The sequence below is a fragment of the Oryctolagus cuniculus genome, chromosome 16 (genome assembly GCF_964237555.1).
Source record: "Oryctolagus cuniculus chromosome 16, mOryCun1.1, whole genome shotgun sequence".
Taxonomy (NCBI): Eukaryota; Metazoa; Chordata; class Mammalia; order Lagomorpha; family Leporidae; genus Oryctolagus; species Oryctolagus cuniculus.
In genome coordinates this window covers 61395088-61419120 of record NC_091447.1, presented here as the reverse complement: position 1 = coordinate 61419120, position 24033 = coordinate 61395088, and the positions used below count along the sequence as shown (strand labels likewise).

Genomic DNA, 24033 nt, shown 5'->3' with positions numbered 1-24033 from the left:
CCTCTCTCCCACTCTGACCCCCAGCCTGCTGAACCCTCGGCTCCACGCCGAGAGCTAAGGGCTCTGCTGGCCCTTGGCAATCACCCCACCCCACCCCATCCGTCCATTCCTAGGGCTCTGATCTTTCTGGGCAGCTGACAGTGTCCGTGCCAACCGTCTTCCATCTCCTCCTCCGACTCCCTGCCTGTGCCTTGGCTGTCCTTTTTCAAAGCGCAGCTGTGACCCGCGCTTCTGCATCCCTGCCCTTGTCTCTGTCCACCTCCCTTGCCCGAGTGACCTCTTGATTCACGCCCGTGGCGCCTACTCTCTAACCTGTGCGGGTGACTCACAGACATGTGTCTCGCGATGGGCACTCCTGTGGGGGGTTCAGGCTGCCTCCTGGGTGTCTCTCTGAATGTTCCCATGGACCTCCTAGCCTGAAGGTGACCAGGCTTTCCCAATCTGGGTGCTGTTGACTGTCCGGGCTCGGGGCCATCCTGTGCCTTTTTTGGGGGAATGTTAAGAAGTACCTCTGGTCTTTCTGTCTCCCCAGAGTGGCAGCTAGGAGGATCTCTGGACATTGCCAAGTTGAAGGGGGCAAAAGGGCGGGGATCTTCTTTGTTTAAGAACCACTGGTGTAGCCCAACTCAAAGAGCAAACTCGCAGAACAAACAGCCAGTGCTGGGTAGCAGGGGAGGGACAGAGAGATCTCGCCTCCTGGTCCTCTCTTTTTATAGGAGGATGCAGAATCAGAGCGGCCCCGCGACTTGCCTGGAGCCACACAGCAAGGAAGCCTACTCTTAGAACCTCCAGGCCAGGAGCTTCTGCCGGGTCTCCCAAATGGGTGTCGGGAGCCCAAGCACTTGGGCCATCCTCCACTGCTTTCCTATGTGCATTAGCAGGGAGCTGGATCAGAAGTGGAGCAGCCGAGACTCGAACCGGTACCCATATGGGATGCTGGTGGTGGCTTTACCCAGCCCCTTTTTATTTACTTAAAAGGCAGAGTTACAGAGAGGAGGAAGAGGAGGAGGGGAGATTGATCTTCCATCTGCTAGCTCACTCTCCAAATGGCCAAAGCCAGGAGCCAGGAGCTTCTTCTGGGTCTCCCACTTGGGCGCAGGGGCCCAAGCACTTGGGCCATCTTCTGCTGCTCTCCCAGGTGCATTAGCAGGGAGCTGGATCGAATGTAGAGCAACCGGGACTGAAATCAAATGTGCTTTAAAACCAACCAACCAACCAACCAACACAGGATGCCTCCCCTGCTCATGCACTGTCCATGACTCCCTACTGCCCACCAGATCAACACCTAGCCCCTCAGGCTCACCTCCAAGGCCCTTCATCGTCAGTCCCTGCAGACCCTCTCTCATCCCAAGGCCAGGGAAAGCCACCTACGAAGCCACTCCCTCCAGGTGTCTGTGCCCATGCCCCGCCCCCTCCCCTGCACCTGTTGAAACTGAACCTCTCTCTGCAGCCTCAGCTCGGATGTCACATCCTTCACGTCCTCACCTTCCCTGGCCTGGCTTCTGGGTCCTGCCTGGGGCACAGCTTCTATTACTTGTGTCTCTTCTTCTTCAGCCTGCCATGGATCTCTGCCACCGCCTACCTTCTGAGACCAGAGAGCAGTATTGCCACAAAGAGGGATAAAGAGCTTTCTTCACTATATCACCTGCCAGGGTCAGCCACCCACCCACCCACCCACTCCCCGTGGCTCTGTCTCACATGCAGGCTGGACCCGGCTGGGACAGCTGGGCTGGCCAAGCGTGATATCTTGTCCAGAAGAGTGGGTAAAGTGGTGGTGGTGATGGGGGGGGGGGGAGCAGCACCAGTCTGGTGCTGCCTGGAGGAGGCTGTCATCACCGCAGAGACCCACGGTGGTGTGTTGGGGTTCAGGATTTGGGGGTTCCCAAGGGATGTGGAGTCTGGGCATTCTTGAGGGTCCCAGAGAAGGCTTCTGGGAGGGAGGCTCCAAGGGCCCCCGAAGTGGACCCTTTGTGTAAGCATGGTCAGGGCAGAGGATTGTTGGAGGAAAAGGAGGGTGGTCCTGAGCTCACCAGGGACAAACAGGGAGGGGGGCAGAAAGGGGAATCTAAAAGCTAAGTAGTTTAGGGGCTGCTGCTGTGGTGCATGGGTTAAGCCGCCACCTCCAGTGCAGGAATCCCATATGGGCACCGGTTCGAGTCCCGGCTGCTCCACTTCCAATCCAGCTCCCTGTTGATGCACCTGGGAAAGCAGCAGAAGATGGCCCGAGTGCTTGGGCCCTTGCACCCATGCGGGAGACCCAGAAGATGCTCCTGGCTCCTGGCTTTGGCCTGGCCCAGCCCTGGCTATTTATACATTTATATTTATATTTATACATATTTATATTTATACATGTATAAATATAAATGTATAAATATATATTTTTAAAAGATACATTTATTTTGGTGCAAGTTTTGCAATCTGAGCATACAGGGGGTCTTCATGGAAGTTCCTGGAAAAACAAAAAAAATACATAGTGTGCAAAAACTTCTTTCTTTCGCTTCCTCTCTCTCTCTTTTTCTCTTTTTCTCTCTCTCTCTCCTTCCCTCCCTCCCTTCCTTCCATCCTTCCTTCCCACCAAAGTCGCTTTCATGTGTTAATTCCATTCTGCACCAACTTTTTGAAGTCCCTGCGTCTGCACCCAGTGCCCCGTCTCTCCCTCCTGACTCCCCCTCCCTTGCTGTGTCTCTCCACGCCTCTACACGTCTCTGGAGTTCTCTCCACCTTCCCCAGCTGGGCTGGCGCGGCTAGGGCGGGGGCGTGTCCGGGGTTGGGTGGTTGGGGGGCGGGCCTCGAGGCGCGGCCGGGCGGGGTTAAAGGGCTGCGCCGGCTGCCGGGTGCGGTCAGAGCCGAGGTTGCGGGGCTGGTGGATCCGGATTCAGAGCTGGAGGCTCGGAGACCCGCGGGGTGAGTGCGCCGAGAAGCGTGTGGGGTAGGGGGTGGAGGGGTCCATGATCCTAGGCGCGCGGCGGGTTAGGGTCTTTGCCCAGCGGCTCGGTGACATCGCCCCCCATGCCCACCCCAGGGCGCATGTGTGCACTTGGATGAGTGGGTGACTTGGGGGGTGGTGGCATGCACCTGACCGTGCGCCTGGGAGTCCTGGGAGTATCTTCCACTCTGGAATGTCTTTGCCGGGAGGGGGCTTCGAGGCGACCCTCCCTCCCATCCTAGGCAGGACATCCATGCCCACTCTGTCCACCCTGGGGGCAGACACAGAGGACAGAGGGTCCCCGCCCTTGGGACTCCAGGAGCTGGATGTGAGGGTAGCGTGAGCTCTTGCATGTGGTCCTCAGTGCTGTTTGTTCCACAAATGCTGGAGGAACCACGCTATCTGGTGTCCCAGGGATTTGGCTTATATCTCTGGGAAATCCGGGGTGGGGGCCATGTGCGCGCCCCGTGGAGGGGCTACTGAAGCCAGTTACCTGGGAGAGGGTGGGGGGAGTACTTGGGGAATCTCAGGCTGGATTAGGTAGCTAGCAGAGGCTTGCAGAAGTGCTGGGCGAGTGATGGGTGCGGAAAAAAAAAATTCGAAGCTCAGAGAAGGAGGGGGTGGGGTGGGGGAAGAGAAGGCACTTGCCCTCCCTCCCCGGGAACACCCAGTGGGGTAGCTGGGATTTGAACAAACAAGCCCTGTCTGACCCCAAAATCCTTGGGCCACTTTCTGAGGGCCCCGCACCTCCGTGTAGCTGGGCTTGGGTTTCAAAGCTGTAACATTAGCCCCAGGCTGGAATCTACACTGGGGTTTGGATGACTTGAGAGATACTCAGGGCACAGGGACCCTAGCTCTCCCCTCCTTGACAACCCTGATGGCTGGGGCGCTTGAATAACTGCGTTGGGGAGGCCCACAGTTAGCTAGGAGCTGTGTGTGCCTTGGCAGGGAGCTGGGCAGTTTTCAAACACTGCATTATCATCTCAGCCAGGTGAGGTAGGGGGAGGAAATCCGGTTGTAGGAATGAAGGCATTGAGGCTCAGAGAGGTGCAGACACTCCCTTGTGACCACACAGCAAAGAGGCAGAGAGCTTCATAGAGTCCTTTGTCGGGGGAATCCTTTGTGGGGCAGTGACGGGCTGTCTTGACTGTAGGCTGGGAAAGAGAGCACCCAGGAGGCTGGGATATGGGGTGACAGAACGCTCAGCATTGGGGTTCTCCTAAGCCAGGCACTCAATGGGCCCAGAGCCTGGTACTCCCCAAGAGGCAGGTGTGTGGTGCCTGGCCCCGCCAGCCCGCCTGCATCCAGGTCCTACATTCCTTCCCGGAGCCCACACACCTTGTATAACAAGTCCCCAGCTGGCATCTGGCCGAACAAACCTGACAAACAGGTGCTCCTTGGGCGTGGGCTGAAGCAGTTGATGACACCTCTGTTGCCAAGATAACACGGGCCATGGTTGCCCAGTGTCAGAGATGAGACTGCGAGTTAGAGAGGAACTGAGCAGCCAGCTACCCACAACATTCTGAGGATTTCACTGGCTCTGGATTTCACTTGCTTCTAGAAAAATCGCAAGGAGAGGGATAAGATAGCAATAATGGCTCACATTTCGTGCACTGGGTGGCAAGGCCTTTGTGGGTCTCATCTTATTGATCAACCTTAAGTGGCAGGAGCTGCTGTTGCTAACCCATTTCACAGATTGGCAAACGGAGACTGAGGGCAGGGACCGGGCTTACTCAACCAAGGCTGCTTCCACCTTGGGGAAGGGCAGGGCTGGGGTTTGAACTGGGACCTGTTAGCCTCAAAAGTGCACGTGGTAAAAGATGATGCAGTGATTGGAGCTGGACTTGGGGCACAGCGGGTTAAGCCTCAGGTTGCATTGCTGGCACTGCATGGCAACACGTGGGCTTGAGTCCTGTCTGTTCTGCTTCTCATCCAGCTCCCTGCGAATGCATATGGAAAGGAAGCAGAAGATGGCCCAAGTACTTGGGTCCCTGCTACCCATGTGGGAGACATGGATGGAGCTCCTGGCTCCTGGCTTCGGACCGGCCCAGTCCCAGCCATTGTGGGTTTCCATCTTCCAGCAGATGGAAGACCTCTCTCTCTCTCTCTCTCTCTCTCTCTCTCTCTCTCTCTCTCCCTGCCTCTGTCTCTCTGTAACTATGCCTTTCAAACAAATAATAAATACATATTTATAAAAAAGCATTGTGGCATAGTGGGCATTTATTTATTTGAAAGAGCCAGAGAGAGAGAGAGAATCTTCCATCTGCTGGTTCACTCCCCAATTGGCCGCAATGGCTGGAGCTGCACCAATCCAAAGCCAGGAGCCAGGAGCTTCTTCTGGGTCTCCCACGCAGGTGCAGGGGCCCAAGGACTTGGACCATCTTCTGCTGCTTTCCTAGGCCATAGCAGGGAGCTGGATCGGAAGTGGAGCAGCCGGGTCTTGAACCGGCGCCCATTTGAGATGCTGGTGCTTCAGGTCAGGGCATTAACCCACCGCTCCACAGCTCCGCCCCCCCTCACCTTTTATCCAACCACCTTCTTGGGTATCAGAAGGACCTCTTGAAATGGTTCCCATTCTATATATGAGAAGCCCCTGGCTCCTAGGGAGATCCAGGTTGGGCACCCGCAGCACGAGCTTTTTCTGCTTGGAAAGAACTGGTTGCCTCTTCTGTGAAAAACTGCTGCCCAGTTTGGAGGCTCCCACCTACCCCTGCACCCACTTTCCCATCACCCTCCTCCCCATGTGCTCACCTCTCTCCTTTTAAAAAAAGATTTATTTATTTGAAATGCAGAGTTACACGGGGCTGGTGCTGTGGTGCAGTGGGTTAAAGCCCCAGCCTGCAGTGCTGGCATTCCATATGGATGCTGGTTCAAGTTTCAGCTGCTCCACTTCTGATCCAGCTTTCTTCTATGGCCTGGGGGAGCAGTGGAAGATGGACCATGTCCTTGGGCCCCTGCACCTGCATGGGAGACCCAGAAGAAGCTCCTGGCTCCTGGCTTCAGATCAGCTCAGTTCTGGCCACTGCAGCCATTTGGAGAGTAAAACAGCAGATGCATGACCTCTACCTCTTTCTGTAACTCTTTCAAATAAATTTTAAAAAATTGTTTAAAAAAATACAATGAAATGCAGAGTTACAAGGAGGGGAGAGAGAGAGAGATCCTCCATCGATTGTTCACTCCCCAAATGGCTGCAATGGCTGGAGCTAGGCCAGGCTGAAGCCAGGACCCTGGAGCTCCACGTAGGTCATCCACATGGGTGGCAGGGGCCCAGGTACTCGGGCCATCACTTGCTGCCTTCTCAGGTCCATTAGTGGGGAGCTAGAACAGAAGCGGGGCAGGTGGATGAGACTTGGACCTGTGCTCCCGGAAGGGATGCTAGTTTTGGGTGATAGCATAGCTCCCTGCCCCACAATGCTGGCCTCCATGTGGAGTTCATCAGTGTGACACGCATTCACAGCATTGTGCAACCATCACCATCCCCCATCTCCTGAACTTCCTTGCAAAACATCAACTCTGTCCCCATTGCACACCAACTCCCTGCTTGCCCACCCCCCCCCCCATCTCCTGCCACGGCCGCTCCACTTCCTGCCTCTGTGAACGTCAATGCTCTAGGAATCTCACAGAAAGGAGGACCCTACGATGTTTGTCCATTGGCGTCTTTCTGTTGTCAACATCGAGGGTCCTCAGTGTTCACTCATGTTGCGTATGGAAGAATCTTGATCCCTTTTACAGCTTAAGCATTCATTTATTGGGGCTGGCTTAAGCTACCATTTGCAGCGCTGCCATCCCATTTTGCAGAGCGCCTTTGAGTCCTGGTTACTCCACTTCCAATTCGGCTCCCTGCTGATGGCCCTAGGAAAGCAGCAGAGGATGGCTCAAGTATTTAGTTCCCTGCCACCCATAGTGGAGACCCAGACGGATGCTTCAGCCTAGACCAGCCCTGGCTGTTGTGAAATTTTGGGGAGCGAACAGGCAAATGGGTGATCTCTCTCTCTTTTTCAGTCTCTGCTTCTCTGTCATATTGCCTTTCAAAGGAATAAATCTTTAAATAAAGTTTATTTTTCATTTTATTTCAAAGGGAGTGAGTGAGGGAGGGGGAGGTGGGGGGGAGAGAGAGAGAGAGAGAGAGAGAGAGAGATCTTGGTTTACTCCCCAAATGCCAACAACAGCCAAGGCTGGGCCAGGCAAAAGCCAGGAGCCAGGAACTCCATCCAGGTCTCCCACGTGTGTGGCAAGGACCCAGCCACTGAGGCCATCCTCCGCTGCTTTCCCAAGTGCATTAGCAGGGAGCTGGATGGGAAGATGAGCAGCCGGGACTTGAAACGGCGCCCATATGGGATGCAGAAGCTGCAGGCGGCGGCTTTACCACCTCCCCGAGGGGGTGTGGCTGGGGTGTGTATCCGCCAGGGTGTTAGCCAGTGGCTGGCAGGTGCTTCTGTGTATGGAGATCTGAATGTCCAGGACGCTGCCCAGCTGTGCAGGGGTGGAGGAAGCCCTGCGTGAGAGGTCTAGGTGGAGGGCGTGTGGGCGGGGCCTCCGGCGGGGTCTGGTACGCGCGCATGGGTATTGGGTACCGTTGGACGCCGTGGGCTCCCGTTGTCTCCTAGGATGCTGCCCATCACGGACCACCTGCTGCACCTGCTGGGACTGGAAAACACAACCTTCCGGGTCTACGCCGTGTCCGCTCTCCTGCTCTCCTTCCTCTTCTTCCTCTTCCGCTTGTTGCTGTGGTTCCTGCGTCTCTGCTGGCGCTTCCACAGCCTCTGCCGCCAGCTCCGCTGCTTCCCGCAGCCGCCGCGGCGCAACTGGCTGCTGGGCCACTTGGGCATGGTGAGTGTGGCCGGGGCAGAGGGTGGGGAACAGGGCTGCCCAGGCCATACGGACTCAGGGAAGGAGGTGAGCCCGCTGGCTTCGCAGGAGGCTGATTGGAGAGTGAGACGGAGGACCAGAGAGGGCAAGCCGTTTACCCAAGGTCACACAGCTGGGAGAAGGAGGCAGACCTGAGTCTGGAGACGAATTTTCTATGTCCCTGAAGCAGCAGGTGCTGTCACTGTACCATTTAGGGTCCTGGGGTGGGGTGGGGCAGGAAGGGGTGCCTGTAGATTGTTTTTTAAGTATTAATTTGTTTGAAAGGCTGAGTGACAGAGAAAGAGAGAGAGAGAGAGAGAGAGAGAGAGAGAGAGAGAGGGAGAAATTCTTCCACCCATGGTTCACTCCCCAAGTGGCTGCAACAGCCAGGCCTGGAACTCTAGCCTGGTCTCTCACATGGGTAGCAGGCACCTGAGCACTTGGGCCATCCTCCACTGCTCCCCAGGCTCATTAGCAGGAAGTTGGATTGGAAGTGGAGCAGTTGGGACTCGAACCAGCAGCCCGTATTGGATGCCAGCATTGCAGAAGGTGGTTTACCTGCTATGCCTTGGGTACCAGCAGGTGCCGAGGGGGAGGTGTGTGCCTTCCCTGGCAAAGCCTTGCAGTCTGGGCGTCTCAGAAGAAGGAGCCAGGACACACATATTCCTGCTTCCTATCAAGAGCGTTCTATTGGAATTTTTTTCTCCCAGTGGGGAACTTAGCAGGGAGCACTTCCCAGTCCTTTCTCCCCCGTGCCTGAATCTCTCCCCTTCCTTCTTCCCTCTGCTGCTGAACCATAGCCCAGCTGCTTGGCTGGGCTCCTATCTCCAGCCCCACCCCTCCAATCTGTGCCTCACCCTGGTTCCAGAGCCACTCTTGAATCCAACCCTGCGCCTTCCCCCAGCTCACACACCCTCCATGGCTCCCCGTTGCCATTCAGAGAGAGGCTGGTGTTCAGTGTCCTCGACGCTGCCCCCACCCTCCTCACCTGCTCTGCCCTGTCCCTCTTGTCCCAGGGAATGGCTGCCACCTCCTCCGTCCCAAGCCCTGGCTTCCCATCTGCAAGGTCCTTGGCCTCCATTTAGAATATTCTTTTCTGCCAGATGAACTTCTACTCATTTTCAGGCCCTGCTTCGAATGTCCTTAGTCCAGAAAGCCGTGTCTGGACACTGGCCCTAGAGGCGGTGGTCAGGCATTGGTGCCCGGGGCAGCCTGAGTGATGTCACAGTCTCATTGGACAGGCTCGAGGCTGGGCAGCAAGAAGCTTTGCTCACTCATTTGCCAATCATAGCTCTGTCCCTGGCTCATTAGTACCCGAGCGGTCTCCTGATTCTCACAGCTTGTAAAGCAAGCCATGGATCTGCCCTGTCTCACTGATTTGCTCTCTTAATGGATTCAAACCCAGAGAGGTTAAGTCACTCGCCCACGGTCACACAGCAACTGGAAGTGGGTTTGAACTTAGATTTGTCTGATGGCCAGGGCTGCACCAGGCTAGGGCTGGCACCGTGGCGCACTAGGTTAATCCTCTGCCTGCAGCTCCAGCATCCCATATGGGTGCCGGGTTCTAGTCTCGGTTGTTCCTCTTCCAGTCCAGCTCTCTGCTGTGGCCCGGGAGGGCAGTGGAGGATGGCCCAAGTGTTTGGGCCTCTGCACCCACATGGGAGACCGGGAGGAAGCACCTGCCTCCTGGCTTCAGATTGGCATAGCTCCGGCTGTTGTGGCCATTTGGGGAGTGAACCAATGGAAGGAAGGCCTTTCTCTCTGTCTCTCTCTCACTGTCTGTAACACTACCTGTCAAAAAAAAAAAAAAAAAAAAGGAAGAAAAAAGGTTTGTCTGACAGCCAGGGCTGCACCAGGCTGAAGCCAGGAGCCCAGAACTCCATCCAGGTCTCCCATGTGGGTGGCAGGGATCCCAGGACTTGAGCCAGCACCAAGGTGTGCATTAGCAGGGAGCTGGATTGGAAGTGGAGCAGCCGGGGCTTGGACCAGTGCCTATACGGGCTGGCACTGCAGGCGGTGGCTTTACCTGCTATGCCGCAGTGCCGGCCCCTGTTTTTATTTCTTTACTCTCAGCCATGTGTCTGCTGCAGTGCTGGACTCCTGCTGTTCTTCCGTTGATCCTCTTGGCTGACCTCAAAGGAAGCGTTGACTCTTGCCTGTTTTCTTTTCAGAGGCTCAGAGAGGGGCAGTGAGCTGTGCACAGTCACACAGCATGGCCGGGCACCGCCTCACCGCCCCTCCCTCATTCCCACCTCCCACAGTACCTTCCGAACGAGTCGGGCCTGCAAGATGAGAAGAAAGTCCTGGACAGTATGCACCATGTGGTTCTGGTGTGGATCGGACCTGTCCTGCCGCTGTTGGTCCTTGTGCACCCGGATTATATCAAACCTGTTGTGGGTGCCTCCGGTAGGTGCCCTGGGCCTCTGAGCTGTGGGTGAGCCCTTGCCTCCCTTTCCCAGAACCCACTTGGGCTTCTAGGCAAGGCCACAAAGATCCAGAGGAAGGGTTGTTTCAGTGGGGTTTCCACAGATGAATAGGAGTAGGAGAGGGGGAGGGGGAGAGGGAGGGGGAGGGAGATCTTTCCTCTGCTGGTTCACTCTGCAAATGGACACAAAGCTGAGGCTGGGCTAGGCTGAAGTCAGGAGCCTGGAGCTCCATCTGAGTCTCCCCCGTGGGTGGCAGGAGCCCAAGCACTGGGGCCAGCTTCCCTGCCTTTTCCAAGTGCATTAGCAGGGAGCTGGGCTGGACGTGTTGCTTATAGGGGTTGATGGTTGCTGGTGGTTTAGGCCCCTGGGCCACAGCACTGGCCCCTCACCTGTGGTTTGTTAAGGAGATGTTGTAGCATTTCCCATGGCTTATGCTGTGACCTCCCCTCTGTGGCCAGAGCTCACAGCATCTCCCGCATTTCCCAGGCTAATCCTGCTCAGCAGGGAGCAAGATGTGAAAGGGATACTCCTCCTTTCTGCCATCCATGCTAAGCCCACTGTGTGTGACTCCTAAACAGGCTCAGTGAGCTCTCAGCCAACCTTCAGTCTTCAATGCTCAGCTCCAGTTACTGCCTCTTCCAGGAAGCCCTCCCTGACCTCCTAGGCTCGGTCCTAACCCTTCAGGGCTGGGTGTGTCTGGATCCAGCTGTGGGGCTCTGGGTGGGGACCATTGGGAGGGGGATGAGAGACAGAGAGCTCCAGATGTTTTAGGATATCTGGCTTCCAGCTTGGGCCCCCTTAGAAACACATATTTGGGGACCACCTTAAGGCTGCCATGCAGGGGCTGTGGCGGGGGGGGGGGGCGGGGGGGAGGAAGGAGCGGCCATCTTCGCTTCCCCATTAACTGCGTCTGTGAAGGGATGATGATCCCCAAGGAACTAAGGGCACACCTGGGGCCTGGCTTTGCTAGGAGGTGGCCATCATTCTGGGAAGGGTCTCAGCCCAGGCCCCAGGTAGGCTGGGTTTGAATCCTGACTTCAGCACGAAGCCAGGAGCCAGGAGTTTCTTCTGGGTCTCCCACATGGGTGCAGGGGCCCTAGGACTTGGGCCAACTTCTACTGCTTTCCCAGGCCACAGCAGAGAGCTGGATCGGAAGTGGAGCAGCCGGGACTCAAACCGGCACCCATATGGGATGCCAACACTGCAAGCGGTGGCTTTACCTGCTATGCCACAGTGCTGGCCTCTTCTGTCTTTTAAAGGAACTCTTTCACTTTCTCTCCCCCTCTGTCCTCTGCCTCCTCTTCCTCCTCCCCAGACCCCCGAGTACCTGTTTCCTTCCTGTGCTTTTCCTGTATGGCTGTGCCCTCCCTGTAAACCCAAGGGACAGAGCCCCCAGCATGAGCCTAGCACATAGACACACTCAGGCTTCCTCCTGTCCCCCCACTCCTCTCCTTCTCCTGGGACAAGCACAGCACCCACTGCCTGTGCACCAGAGGAGCCGCATAGGCAGCTCCCAGATCGAGAGGGTGGGAGCTTGAGTCAGCTTGGAGTGAAACCTCGGGGCGGGGGGGGGGGGGCAGGCATTCCCCACCCCTGTCCCTGCCCACCTGGGTTGGGATAAGCCTGGCTCCAAGCCCCAGACTCTATGCTGCAGCCACAGCCGCTAGGAGATTGCTGCTCTGCACCTGCAGAGCCGGCTGCCCTGAGGCACACAGGGCTCCTCCACTGGTGCCTGGTTTTATTGGCATTTGCAATGGAGAAGATAACTGGGAGTGGTGAAAAGGCTTGAGAGAGTGAATCCTGATAGACAGGTGTTTAATTACAACTTGCTTTGATGCCTGATTTTTTTTATGGAGGTGAACTGCATGGACCATACCATTAACCATTTTAAAGTGAACAATTAGTGGGATTGAGTGTATTCCCCAGCTTGCGCAAACCACTGGCTGTAGTTTCAAAACTTTCTCATCAGGGCCAGTGCTGTGGGATAATAGGTTAAAGTCTCCTCCTGCGGCGACAGCATCCCATATGGGCACCGGTTTGAGCCCCGGCTGCTCCACTTCCTAACCAGCTCCCTGCTAATACACACCCTGGGAAGCAGGTGCTGGCTCAAGTACTTGCGTCCCTGCCTCCCACATGGGAGAACTGGATAGAGTTCTGGCTGCTCAATTTCCCATCTAGCTCCTTGCTATTGCCTGGGAAAACAGTGGAAAATGGCCCAAGTGTTTGGGCCCCTGCACCCATGTGGAAGAAGCTCCTGGTTCCTGGCTTCAGACTGGTCCAGCTCTGGCCATTGCTGCTGTTTGGGGACTGAACCAGTAGATGGAAGATTTCTCTCTGTCTCTCTCTGTCTCTCTCTCTCTCTCTCTCTCCCCCCAATCTCTGTAACTGTGCTTCTCAAATAAATAATCTTTTTTAAAATTTCCCATTGTCCTATAAAGCACCCTATCCCCATGACGTAATTGCTCCCTCCCTTCTCCCTCCTCTGTCTCCCCTGGTATTCTCAGCCATCGTGGTGTTGAGGTCCATATATGTTACAGCAGGGGGCAGAATTTCCATCCCTTTTGATGGCTGAGTGTTGACAGACAGATGGACCACAATTTTTTTTTAAAGATTTTATTTATTTATTTGAGAGGCAGAGCTACAGAGGGAGAGAGAGAGGGAGAGAGAGCGAGATCTTTCATCCGCTAGTTCACTCCCCAAGTGGCTGCAATGGCTGGAGCTGGGCTGATCCAAAGCCAGGAGCCAGGAGCTTCTTCCAGGTCTCCCACGAGTGGCAGGGGCCCAAGCACTTGGGCCATCTTCTGCTGCTTTCCCAGGCCATAGCAGAGAGCTGGATCGGAAGTGGAGCAGTTGGGACTCGAACTGGCGCCCATATGGGATGCTGGTGTTTCAGGCGGCAGCTCAATCTGTCATACCGCAATGCCTGAGCCTCATAAGTTCTTTTTAAAAATGTTTATTTTCATCTACTTGAAAGAGAGAGAGAGAGAGAGAGAGAGAATCTTCCATCCAAATACCTGTAACAGCCAGGTTTGGATCAGGCTGAAGCCAGGATCCAGAGCTCCACCTGTTTCCCACGTGGGTGGCAGAGACTCAAGCACTGGAACCGTCATCTGCTGCTTCCCAGGGTGTGCACTAGCAGGAAGCTGGGTCAGAAGCAGAGCAGCTGAGACCCAAACCAGGCATCCAACAGGGCATGCAGGTGTCCTATGATGTCACTTCTCTGCTGCACTGAGCACCTGCCAGCCGCCCACACATATTAACTGAGCACCTACTGTGTGCTGGGAACACATTAGTTGGGGAGTCTCAGGCTTGTCTACTTCTCCCCTGGAAGATGAGGGCAGAGTGGTTCAAGCCCAAGTTTATTCAGCTGGTTACTGCTTGAACCTTTTTCTTACCCAGCCTCATCCTAGGTAGGCATCACCACTCGCCTTTCCTCTTGGGGGAAAGGCAGCCTGGCCTTTGCTGGCATTGAGTGGTCAGGGTTGGGGTTGGAAGAGGGACCTGCCGCAGAGGGAGAGCTCAGTTGGGGGAAGGGGAGCATCAGTGAATTGGGCCTTGCTGGATGCATAGGAGTTTGTGAGGTGAAGCATCTGGGTGTGTGTGTGAGTGGGTGGAGTCTTGCCAGTTGCACAGGTGTGGGTGTGTGAAGATGTCAGAGAATTCAGGTGAGCTGGTATGGGATGGAGGTGCTGTGTGGGGGAAGCAGGAAGTAAGACTGGGAGCTAAGTAAGATCTGGGCTGCCGAGTGTGTGAGCTGCACTTGATATGGGGGTGGTAGGGAGCCATGGCAGATGTCTGGCCATACCTGGGTGTCAGTTCTGAGTGCCTAGGTGGAAGGGAGGAAGGATGGATGGATGGATGGCCAGGTGGATAGGTGGGTAGGTGGATGGATGGAAGGATGGACAGATGGATGGATGGATGGATGAGTGGACTCCTGCTTTTGTCTCTTAAGCTACATCCTCCAGGAAATAGTCCTTTCTCTGTGCCTCCTGTAGCACTGGCACACTGTCTGCCTCCCTGGTGGTTGCACAGTGCACTTCTGCTTCCCTTTCTTGCCCCACCCAGGAACTCCTCCAGGCAGGGCGTGGAGCTGAGCCATCTCTGGGTGTCCAGCGTCACGCAGCAAGGTTGGGCACAGGAGGTGTGCTGGATGGGAGGACACTTGGATGGGTGACTGTGCATACAGTTGGCCAATTTCTGGGGAGTGTATGTGTGTGGGTGGCTGAGTCACATTCAGGTAACAGTGACATCATTTGAGTTTCAGATGCAACCTTCTTCGAGCCTTGCCCATCAGCCTCACCTCTGGTGCATAGAAGGTGGTTCACTTGTCCATTAATATATTCATGCATCCATCCACCCATCCATGCATCCATCCATCCACCATTTATCCACCCACCCATCCATCCATCCATCCACCCATCTACCCACCCATCCATCGACCTATCCACCTATTTAGTCATCCATTATCCATCCATCTACCTACCTATCCACTCATCCATGCGTCCATCTACCTACCTGTCCATCCATCCACCTATCCACCCATCTACCCACCCATCCATCGACCTATCCACCTATTTAGTCATCCATCATCCATCCATCTACCTACCTATCCACTCATTCATGCGTCCATCTACCTACCTGTCCATGCATTCACCCATCCACCCATCCACCCATCCACCTATCCACTTGACCATCCATCTATCCATCCATCCATACATACATATATACATACACTCATCCACTTACCTCTCCCTCCCTCCCCCTCTCCCTCTCCCTCCCACTCTTTCTTCCTTCATGCATCCATCCTTTGGTTGATTGCTTGATTAATTAATTCAATCAAAACATCTTTAGCAGTCAGGGTGGTCTCTCCCCTGTGTAGATCCAGTCCAGAGTGATGAGTGAGGAAGGGAGCTGCAACCTGAGCTGAGGCCGAGGCAGTGGGGAGAGGGAAGAGTGCTTAGAGAAGAGACGGCAGCTGACAGAGAGACAGAGCAGAGAGCACCTGGGGCCTTTCTGAGGAGCTGAGAAAACTGCTGGGACATGAAATGGGAGAGGCATGGAGGTTAGAGATGTCTTGAGAGAGGACTGGGCAGACGTGGGCTGAGTAGCTGCTGCCTGGGGGTGGCAGGTGTGTGGGAGCAAGAAGAGGACATGGTCAGATCTGACAGTCAGATCTCCCTGGGACCAGCCTGATGGATGGACTGGGGAGGACAAAGCTGGAGGCTGGGAGCCTAGGATGTGTAATACATTTGGCTTGAGCTGGAAGAAAAGAGGAAGACGGGTTAGGGGAATGGTCCCTTCCTGGTGGCCAGTGGCTTGGAGGTGAGCCATGAGAGAGGTGCTGTCTGTTGTAGGCTGAAGGTTAAGATGGGAGAGGCAACAGGAGCCAGAGGGGGCAGGACCTTCAGTGCTAGACTGAACTTGAAGTTTCTTTTTTTTTTTTTTGGCAAGGGTAATAGGGAGCCATGGCAGGTGTTTGAGTGGGAGTGAGGGTGTCATTATTGCCTCTTCCCTCTCCACAGCGGCCGTAGCCCCCAAGGATGACTTCTTCTACGGCTTCCTGAAACCTTGGTTAGGTGAGTGCCATGTGGGTGGGCTGGGGCTTGGGAGAGCTCTTTGGAGAGGCCCCTGACCTCAGTCTTCTGGATCCAGGAGATGGGTTGCTGCTTAGCAAGGGAAACAAGTGGAGCCGGCACCGGCGCCTGCTGACGCCCGCTTTCCACTTCGACATCCTCAAGCCCTACATGAAGATCTTCAACCAGTGCACTGACATCCTGCACGTGAGTCTTGGGCTTTCCTGGATGCAGGGCAGCCTGGGAGCGAGCCTGGCCCCGGGCTCTGGCTCCTGGGCAAGCCACGAGCTGTGAAGACGCCGCTTCCGTTGCTTCCCCTGTGCGGTGGGGCTGGTGGTGAGGGTGCAGCCCGGTCCCCAGCAGCCTGGGGTCTCTACGCCCAACCGGCTTTGTGTCTCTTCCTCCAGGCAAAGTGGCGGCGTCTGGCGGACGGCTCGGTGGTCTCCTTGGACATGTTTGAGCATATCAGCCTCATGACCCTGGACAGCCTGCAGAAATGTGTCTTCAGCTACAACAGTAACTGCCAGGAGTGAGTGTGACCGCCTGCTCTGGGGGCGAGGTGTTCCAGGAAACGCATGCCTGAGCCTCAGTTTCTTTATCCAGAAAATGGGCACGTTCAAGTCCTTTCCCTCTTAAAAAAAGATTTAAAAAAATAGTTACAGAGAGGGAGGGAGGGAGGGAGGGAAGAAGAGAGAGAGAGAGAGAGAGAGAGAGAGAGAGAGAGAGAGAGAGAGATATTCTCCATTTGCTGGTTCACTCCCCAGATGGCCACAGTAGCCAGAGCTGAGTCAGAATGATCTCCCACAAGGCCCCGCCTCTTAAAGGGACCACCACCTCCTAACATCTCCACCTTGGGGATCCAGCTTCCAACACTTGAATCCTGGGGGACAGACCACGTGCAAACCACAACACCCAGAGGGCTTGCTCTTGCCTAAGTCATATGCTGTCTCTTAAGTATTCACGGGTTCTAATCTCACACTGGACCCCATACAGGGGCCCCCTAGTGTGTGTCAGTTTAACCACTTATAAGAACAGGGGCTTGGGTTCCTAAATGCATTCTGGGGCCCTGGCTTTGGTCTGGCCCAGCTGTTGCAGGAGAATATTCCGCCAGGTGGTCTGGTTGGGGGAGGGAGGCCTTGTGTCCTTGACCTTGCCCTCTCCCGGGCAGGAAGATGAGCGATTACATCTCAGCCATCATCGAGCTGAGTGCGCTGGTTGTGCGGCGCCAGTACCGCTTGCACCACTACCTGGACTTCGTCTACTACCACCTCACGGCTGATGGGCGGCGCTTCCGGCAGGCTTGCAGTACCGTGCACCGCTTCACCACAGAGGTCATCCAGGAGCGCCGGCGGGCGCTGTCCGAGCAGGGCCCCAAGGCCTGGCTGAAGGCCAAGCAGGGCAAGGCCCTGGACTTCATCGACGTGCTGCTCCTGGCCAGGGTGAGCTGGGTTCTGGGAGGGGAGTGGAAGGGTGGGGGAGGGGCGGCCTCCACGGCCAGGGCGTGCACCTGCCATAGAAGGTGATCCGTGTCCAGACTCCCGCAGGTCAGGGGCCGAGTCTCAGCCAGGATGAGGAGTTTCAGTCCTTTTAAGTTAATAGAGCCTCTTTTTGACTGATTTATTTTTAATTGATTTTTAAAAGAGATTTTATTTATTTGAGAGGTGGAGTTACAGACAGTGAGAGGGAGACACAGAGAGAAAAGTCTTCCATCCACTTCCATCCCCAGATGGCCGCAATGGCTGGAGCTGAGCCAATCCAAAGCCAGGAGCCAGGACTTCTGGGTTTCCCATGCAGATGCAGGGGACCAAGGACTTGGGCCATCTTCTACTGCTTTCCCAGGCCACAGCAGGGAGCTGGATTGGAAGTGGAGCAGCCAGGACTTGAACCGGTGCCCATATGGGATGGCAGCATTGCAAGTGGCAGCTCTACCTACTGTGCCACAGCGCTGGCCCATGATGGGGATTTGAACCCATGCTCTGATACGCGATGACCATGTTGCAGGCAATGGCTTAACCCACAGTGCTGCGACACTGGCCCCCTGACCTTAGCTTAGGGGAGGGGGTGGGCGTTACTGACTCTGGAGCAGCTCCTGGGATGTGTAGGGGAGGGGGTGAGAGTGCTGAGCCCTCTCCAACTGCCCATTCCAGGATGAAGATGGGAAAGAGCTGTCGGACGAGGACATCCGGGCCGAGGCTGACACCTTCATGTTTGAGGGTGAGGGTGCGGGAGCCGGAGGACGGAGGATGGGAAAGCAGCTCCAGTGTCCTGATCACAGTAGCCTCCTCGCTCACCTGTGCCCGCAGGCCATGACACGACCTCCAGTGGGCTCTCGTGGGTGCTGTTCAACCTGGCCAAGTATCCAGAATACCAGGAGAAGTGCAGAGAAGAGATCCGTGAGGTTATGAAAGGCCGGGAGTTGGAGGAGCTGCAGTGGTCAGTGTGGGGGCCCAGGACTGGGAGGGGCGTGAGTCTCAGCTCTCGTGTCTGGATTGTGGGGCCTTGGAGAAGTTGCTTGAGCTCCCTGCCTTCCAGTGTCTGCAGCTGTCAAGTTGTGTGTGTGTGTGTGTGTGTGTGTGTGTGTGTTAAGATTTATTTATTTATTGGAAAGGCAGAGCCACAGAGAGAATGGGAGAGATAGAGAGAGAGAGGTCACTCCCCAAATGGCCGTCATAGCTGGGACTGGGTCAGGCTGAAGCCAGAAGCCAGGAGCTCCGTCTGGGTCTCCCGTATGGGTGCAGGGGTCCAAGCATTTGGGCCATCGTCCACTGCTTTCCCAGGCCATAAGCAGAGAGCTGGATCAAATGAGGAGCGGCTGGGACGTGAACTGATGCCTATATGGCCCCCAGGTGGACACATAGCCTGCTTTGCCACAGCACCTGCCCTGGTTGTTTATTTCTGACATGTTTGGGTTAATGTTTTCAGACCATGGATAAACCAAAACCATGGAAAGTGAAACAGTGGATAAGGGTCAGGGGACTCCAATATAATTAAACAATTTGAAAGAGTGACAGAGAGGGTTTGGTGCTATGGCATAGCGGGTAAGGACGCCGCCTGCAGTGCCGGTATCCCATATGGGCACCAGTTTGAGTCCTGGCTGCTCCACTTCTGATCCAGCTCTCTGCTATGTCCTGGGAAAGCAGTAGAAGATGGACCAGATGCTTGGGCCCCTGTACCTGCATGGGAGACCCTGAGGAAGCTCCTGGCTTCTGGCTTCAGATCGGTGCAGCTCTGGCTGTTGCGGCCAGCTGGGGAGTGAACTAGCGGTTGGAAGACCTCTCTCTCTCTCTCTCTCTCTCTCTCTTTCTCAGTCCTTCTCCTTCTCTCTATGTAACTCTTTCAAATAAATAAAATCTTTAAAAAAAAAGAAAGAATGACAGAGAGCAAGGAAGAGAGAGGGAGAGAGAGAGAGAGAGAGAGAGAGAGAGAGAGAGAGAGAGGTCTTCCATTCACCAGGTCACACTCCAGATGGCTGTAATGGCCCAGGCCAAAGCCAGAGGCCTGGAACTCCATCCAGGTGCCCCATGGGGGTGGCAGGGACCCAAGCACTTGCACCCGCATCTGCTGCCTCTCTGGCGCATGAGCAGGGAGCAGGGTCAGAAGCAGAGGACTCCAACATGGTATTCTGACGTGCAATGCTGGGGTCCCAAAGCTGCGGCTTAAGCTGCTGCCCCCCCCCCCCCAGCTGGCCCCAGCCTGGTAGATCCTGAGATCAATCCTTACAGACTGCTCAACTTGCTGTTGCCTTGAGCTCTCTTGGCTGTCCAGGCATGCCCCTGACCCCCACACAATTAATCATCCATGAAAGGCCCATGCTGCCCATCCCCCACACCCTCCAGGCCCTGCAGCCTGGCTCAGGGCTAACAGATGTTGGTTGGCGAGCAGGTATTTTGCATCCTGGAGTATGCATGGGACAGCTGAGATGAGACCGGGAGATGCTGGGCCATGATGGCCTGCTGGCGGGGTGTTCTGCTCCTGCCCATGAGTTCAGTGTTTCCGGGGAGTCACCTGCCCCCTTCTCCCCAGGGACGACCTGACCCAGCTACCTTTCACCACCATGTGCATCAAGGAGAGCCTGCGTCAGTTCCCGCCCGTGACCTTGGTCTCTCGCCGCTGCACGGAGGACGTCAAGCTCCCAGACGGACGCATCATCCCCAAAGGTGCCCGGCTGCTGGGGCCCAGGGTGGTGGCATGGTTGTGCTCTGTGTGTCTCCATTCCAGGACAAGAGGCAGCCCTGTGTGTCTCTGCTGCTTCTGGGGTGATGGTGGTGGGTAGTGGGGACACTGTGTAGAGACACAGGTGGGGGCGTCCAGGTGGAAAGGAAGGTGTCGGGGTAAGGGGCTTGGTGGTTCAGTCTTGGTTGATGCTGGGGACCTAGAGAGGCCCTCACTCCAAGGCCCAGGCTTTCAGCACCACCCAGCTAGGGGAGGAGGACCCAGCAGGGCATAGGCATTCTCAGCTACAGGGTGCCAGGGGTGGACTAAAGGGACAGACAGGGACTGGTGCAGCCCAGATAAGAGTCGGCTCTTTCTGGGGGAGAATGCACGGAGGGCTGCCTGGAGGAGAGAAAGTGGGAGGTGAAACCTCAGGAGTTGGAGGTGAAGGAGTGTGCGTGTTTGTGGAGCTGAGCTGCATAGTGCAGACTGCCAGAGACCTTGGATGACAGGTGGAGGTGCTTGGACTTGGCCCTGAGGGTGCTAGGGAGCCACGGGAGGGCCTCTGAGCTGAGGAGGAAGCAGTGACTGCTCTGGGAGTGAGGAAGACCCCTGTGTGGCCAGCATGCAGCCAGAACAGACATGATGGGGAGATTCTCAGGGGGAGGCTGGGCAGTGAAGGGGGCGGTGGAGTTTCTCAGGGGCGGGAGGATAGGAGGTGGTGGCAGATGGGTCTCTGCAGATCCAGAGAGCAGGATGCTTCCAGAGGAGGACCTGGCTCCCTTTGGCCCCACTGACCCCACCTGTCCTCCCCTGTCACCCCCTGTCCCCCCATCCTCCCCTGTCCTCCCTTGTCCCCCCTGCCCTCCCCTGTCCCCACCTGTCCTCTCCTGCCCTCCCCTGTCCCCACCTGTCCTCTCCTGTCCTCCCCTGTCCCCCCTGTCCTCCCCTGTCACCACCTGTCCTCCCCGGTCCTCCCCTGTACCCACCTGTCCTCCCCGGTCCTCCCCTGTACCCACCTGTCCTCCCCTGTCACCCCCTGTCCTCCCCTGTCACCCCCTGTCCTCCCCTGTACCCACCTGTCCTCCCCTGTACCCACCTGTCCTCCCCGGTCCTCCCCTGTACCCACCTGTCCTCCCCTGCCCTCCCCTGTCCCCCCCGTCCTCCCCTGCCCTCCCCTGTCCCCATCTGCCCTCCCCTGTCCTCACCTGTCCTCCCTTGCCCTCCCCTGTCCCCACCTGTCCTCCCCTGTCCCCCCTGTCCTCCCCTGTCCTTTCTTGTCCCCCTGTCCCCACCTGTCCTCCCCTGCCTTCCCTGTCCTCTCCTGCCCTCCCCCATCCCCCTGTCCTCCCCTGCCCTCCCCTGTCCCCCTCTCTCCTCCCCTGTTCCCCCCATCCCCCCTGTCCTCACCTGCCCTCACCTGTCCCAACCTGTCCCCCTGTCCTCCCGTGTCCCCACCTATCCTCCCCTGTCCTCACCTGCCCTCACCTGTCCCCACCCATCCCCACAGGAATCATCTGCTTGGTCAGCATCTATGGGACCCACCACAACCCCACGGTGTGGCCTGATTCCAAGGTGAGTTTCTGTGCCAAACCTCCCTGCCCTATACTCTGTGAAAGAGAGAGAGAGAGAGAGAGAGAGAGAGAGAGAGAGAGATCTTCCTTCTGCTAAGTCACTTCCCAAATGGCCCTAACAGCCAGGGCTGGGTCAGGCTGAAGCCAGGAGTCAGGAACTCCATTCCAGGTCTCCCATGCAGGTGCAGGGGCCCAAGCACTTGGACCATCTTCTACTGCTCTCCCAGGCTCATTAGCAGGAGGGTAGATTGCAAGTAGAGCAGCTGGGATTCGAAATTCGAACCTGCACTCCAGTATGGGATCCTGGTGTTGCAAGCGGTGGCCTGACCCGCTGTGCCGTAAAACAAATATTTCTCAAGCACTGACTGTGTTCCAGACATATGTCAGGCACTGAGAGAGGCTGATGCCATCTTTGCCCTTGTGGATCTCACAGTGAAGTCCAGAAGAGCCAGAAAAGCAAACATAAACAGCTTTACTTTGGCTATGGATAAATGCACAAAAGAAAGAAAAACCTGCAAGGAAGGTGCATGCTAGCCCAGGCCGCCAGGAAAGGCCTCTCCAAGGCGGAGATGCTGAGCTGAGGGCTGCAGGCTCTAAACAGCAAGGATAGGTCTGTTCCAGCAGAGGGTGCAGCACGTGCAAAGGCCCTGAGGTGGCTGGGAACGGAAGGAGGCAGGTGTGGCAGGGCTGTAGTGAATGTGTGGGTGGAATGGAAGAGGTGGTGGCCCTGAGGCCTCCCTGTTAGCTGGGTGGGGAGGGGGACGGGCTGGGGTGGCTAGGCCAGCCCCCAGCCTCACCCTCAGGCTGTTTCTGGCCAGGTATACAACCCCTACCGCTTCGACCCGGACACCCCACAGCAGCGGTCCCCGCTGGCTTACGTGCCGTTCTCTGCAGGACCCAGGTAACTCACGGTTCCGCCCTGCCCCCAAGTCCAAAGCCAGGTGTGGGAGGAGCAGAGCCAGTGAAAGGTGCGCAGGTCAGAGACCACGCCCCAGGACACTGTCCATCCCGTCAACCCCCATGCCTCTCTGCGCCCCCCTGCCCCGTGCACCAGGAGGCCCCTAACCAGACTGCTGTTTGAGCACCTACTGTATACTAGGCTGAGAGCTGTGTGCTCATGTGCTGCCGACGAGGGGTTCAGCCGTCCCATTTTACAGATGAGGCACTTGAGGCTGTGGGTGGGGGGAGAGGGCGTGTGTGCTCAGGAGAGGCTGCGTCAGGATGCGCATACGCGACCCAGAGTGCGCACAGACACGGAGCGAAGTGTCAGGGTCTCACGGAAGCCCCGCGAGGCTTGCCAGCCCTGAGCCCTCCCTCCCTCTCCCCTCCCCAGGAACTGCATCGGACAGAGCTTCGCCATGGCCGAGATGCGCGTGGTCGTGGCGCTCACCCTGCTGCGCTTCCGCCTGAGCGTGGACCGCACGCGCAAGGTGCGGCGGAAGCCTGAGCTCATCCTGCGCACGGAGAACGGGATCTGGCTCAACGTGGAGCCGCTGCCTCCGCGGGCCTGAGAGTCGGGCCGCGCTCCTGCGGACACCCCCCGGGGCGCCAGGCCCACCCCCGAGCTCACAGACCAGACCAGGCTCTGCTTCCGGAGAACCAGGCTGCGCTAGGGAGCAGCCTGAAGGTGCTGGCCACGCCACTCAGGACCAAGACCCCGCCCCCGAGGGTCTGGTCCCTCCCCTTGAGGTCCAGGTCCCGCCCCCTGAGTGCCTGCACCTGCCTGGTCCCGCTTGAGGGACCAGACGCGGCCACGCCCTCTTGGGTTTAGGCCACGCCCTCCGGTAATCCCATGGATTGCGGTTCCCCAGGCCCCGCCCACTGAGCCTTCCAGGACCTAAGACCTACCTCTGCTAGAGCCCCGCCCCCGATGCGAGACCACACCCCCACCCCTTGTCCCCCTGCCCCAGCCTGCTTAGGCTTTGAGGACTCAAGCTGCAGGCTGACCCCCATCAGCTTCTTGCGGACACCCCCAACTCCCAGGCGTTGGGTCCCAGCCCAGCTTTGGAGCTGCTGTTTGTTTTCTGTGGCTGCACTGGAAACTCACACCCCTACCCCGCAAAGCCCCCGCCTTCTTCCGGCGCTCACAGGCCCTTTGCTGAGGGTGCTGATTTTTGAAGAATAAAAGTGAGGTATGCAGACTTCTCCCTTCCACGCGGGTGCAGGGGCCCAAGGACCTGGGCCATCTTCCACTGCTTTCCCAGCCCACAGCAGAGAGCTGGATCGGAAGTCGAGCAGCCGGGACTCGAACCGGTGTCCATAAGGGATGCTGGTGCTGCAGGTGGTGGTTCAATTTAGTTCCCCTAGTTCCTGCTCTTGCAGAGACTGGGGTCAGATACTGAGAAAATGATTCCATGTGTAAGCCTTTGTCCATACCTGTGACAGGTGCTGGGCGAATGTCATTAGGGGGATGGTGGCTGAACTGGGAGCACACACGGCGTGGATGACAAATGCAGGGAAGAGCACGGGGGTGGGGTGGGGAGGAACAGCAACTGTGAGTGCTCTGAGCAGAGAGAGAGAGAGAGATGGAGAAA

At 56.7% G+C, this 24033-nt stretch overlaps 1 protein-coding gene across 2 annotated transcripts in view; it reads left to right on the top strand.

Annotated features, from left to right (window-relative positions):
- The window catches only part of CYP4F22 (cytochrome P450 family 4 subfamily F member 22), a 31324-nt gene extending 7684 nt beyond the window's left edge, over positions 1 to 23640 (top strand). The window contains exons 1-13 of one of the 2 annotated variants that reach the window (XM_002722797.4): positions 2811 to 2904; positions 7534 to 7756; positions 10036 to 10180; positions 15723 to 15776; positions 15853 to 15980; positions 16181 to 16302; positions 16942 to 17212; positions 17921 to 17987; positions 18077 to 18206; positions 19797 to 19930; positions 21436 to 21500; positions 22318 to 22400; positions 22833 to 23640. In XM_002722797.4, coding sequence (XP_002722843.1) covers positions 7535 to 7756; positions 10036 to 10180; positions 15723 to 15776; positions 15853 to 15980; positions 16181 to 16302; positions 16942 to 17212; positions 17921 to 17987; positions 18077 to 18206; positions 19797 to 19930; positions 21436 to 21500; positions 22318 to 22400; positions 22833 to 23010 — 1599 coding nt within the window. In that variant the 5' untranslated portion in view covers positions 2811 to 2904; position 7534 and the 3' untranslated portion in view covers positions 23011 to 23640. Of the gene's footprint in view, positions 1 to 2810; positions 2905 to 7533; positions 7757 to 10035; positions 10181 to 15722; positions 15777 to 15852; positions 15981 to 16180; positions 16303 to 16941; positions 17213 to 17920; positions 17988 to 18076; positions 18207 to 19796; positions 19931 to 21435; positions 21501 to 22317; positions 22401 to 22832 lie in introns of those variants that run through there. The other variant, XM_051837916.2, reaches the window with a different exon arrangement.
- The last annotated feature ends 393 nt before the right edge of the window (positions 23641 to 24033 follow it).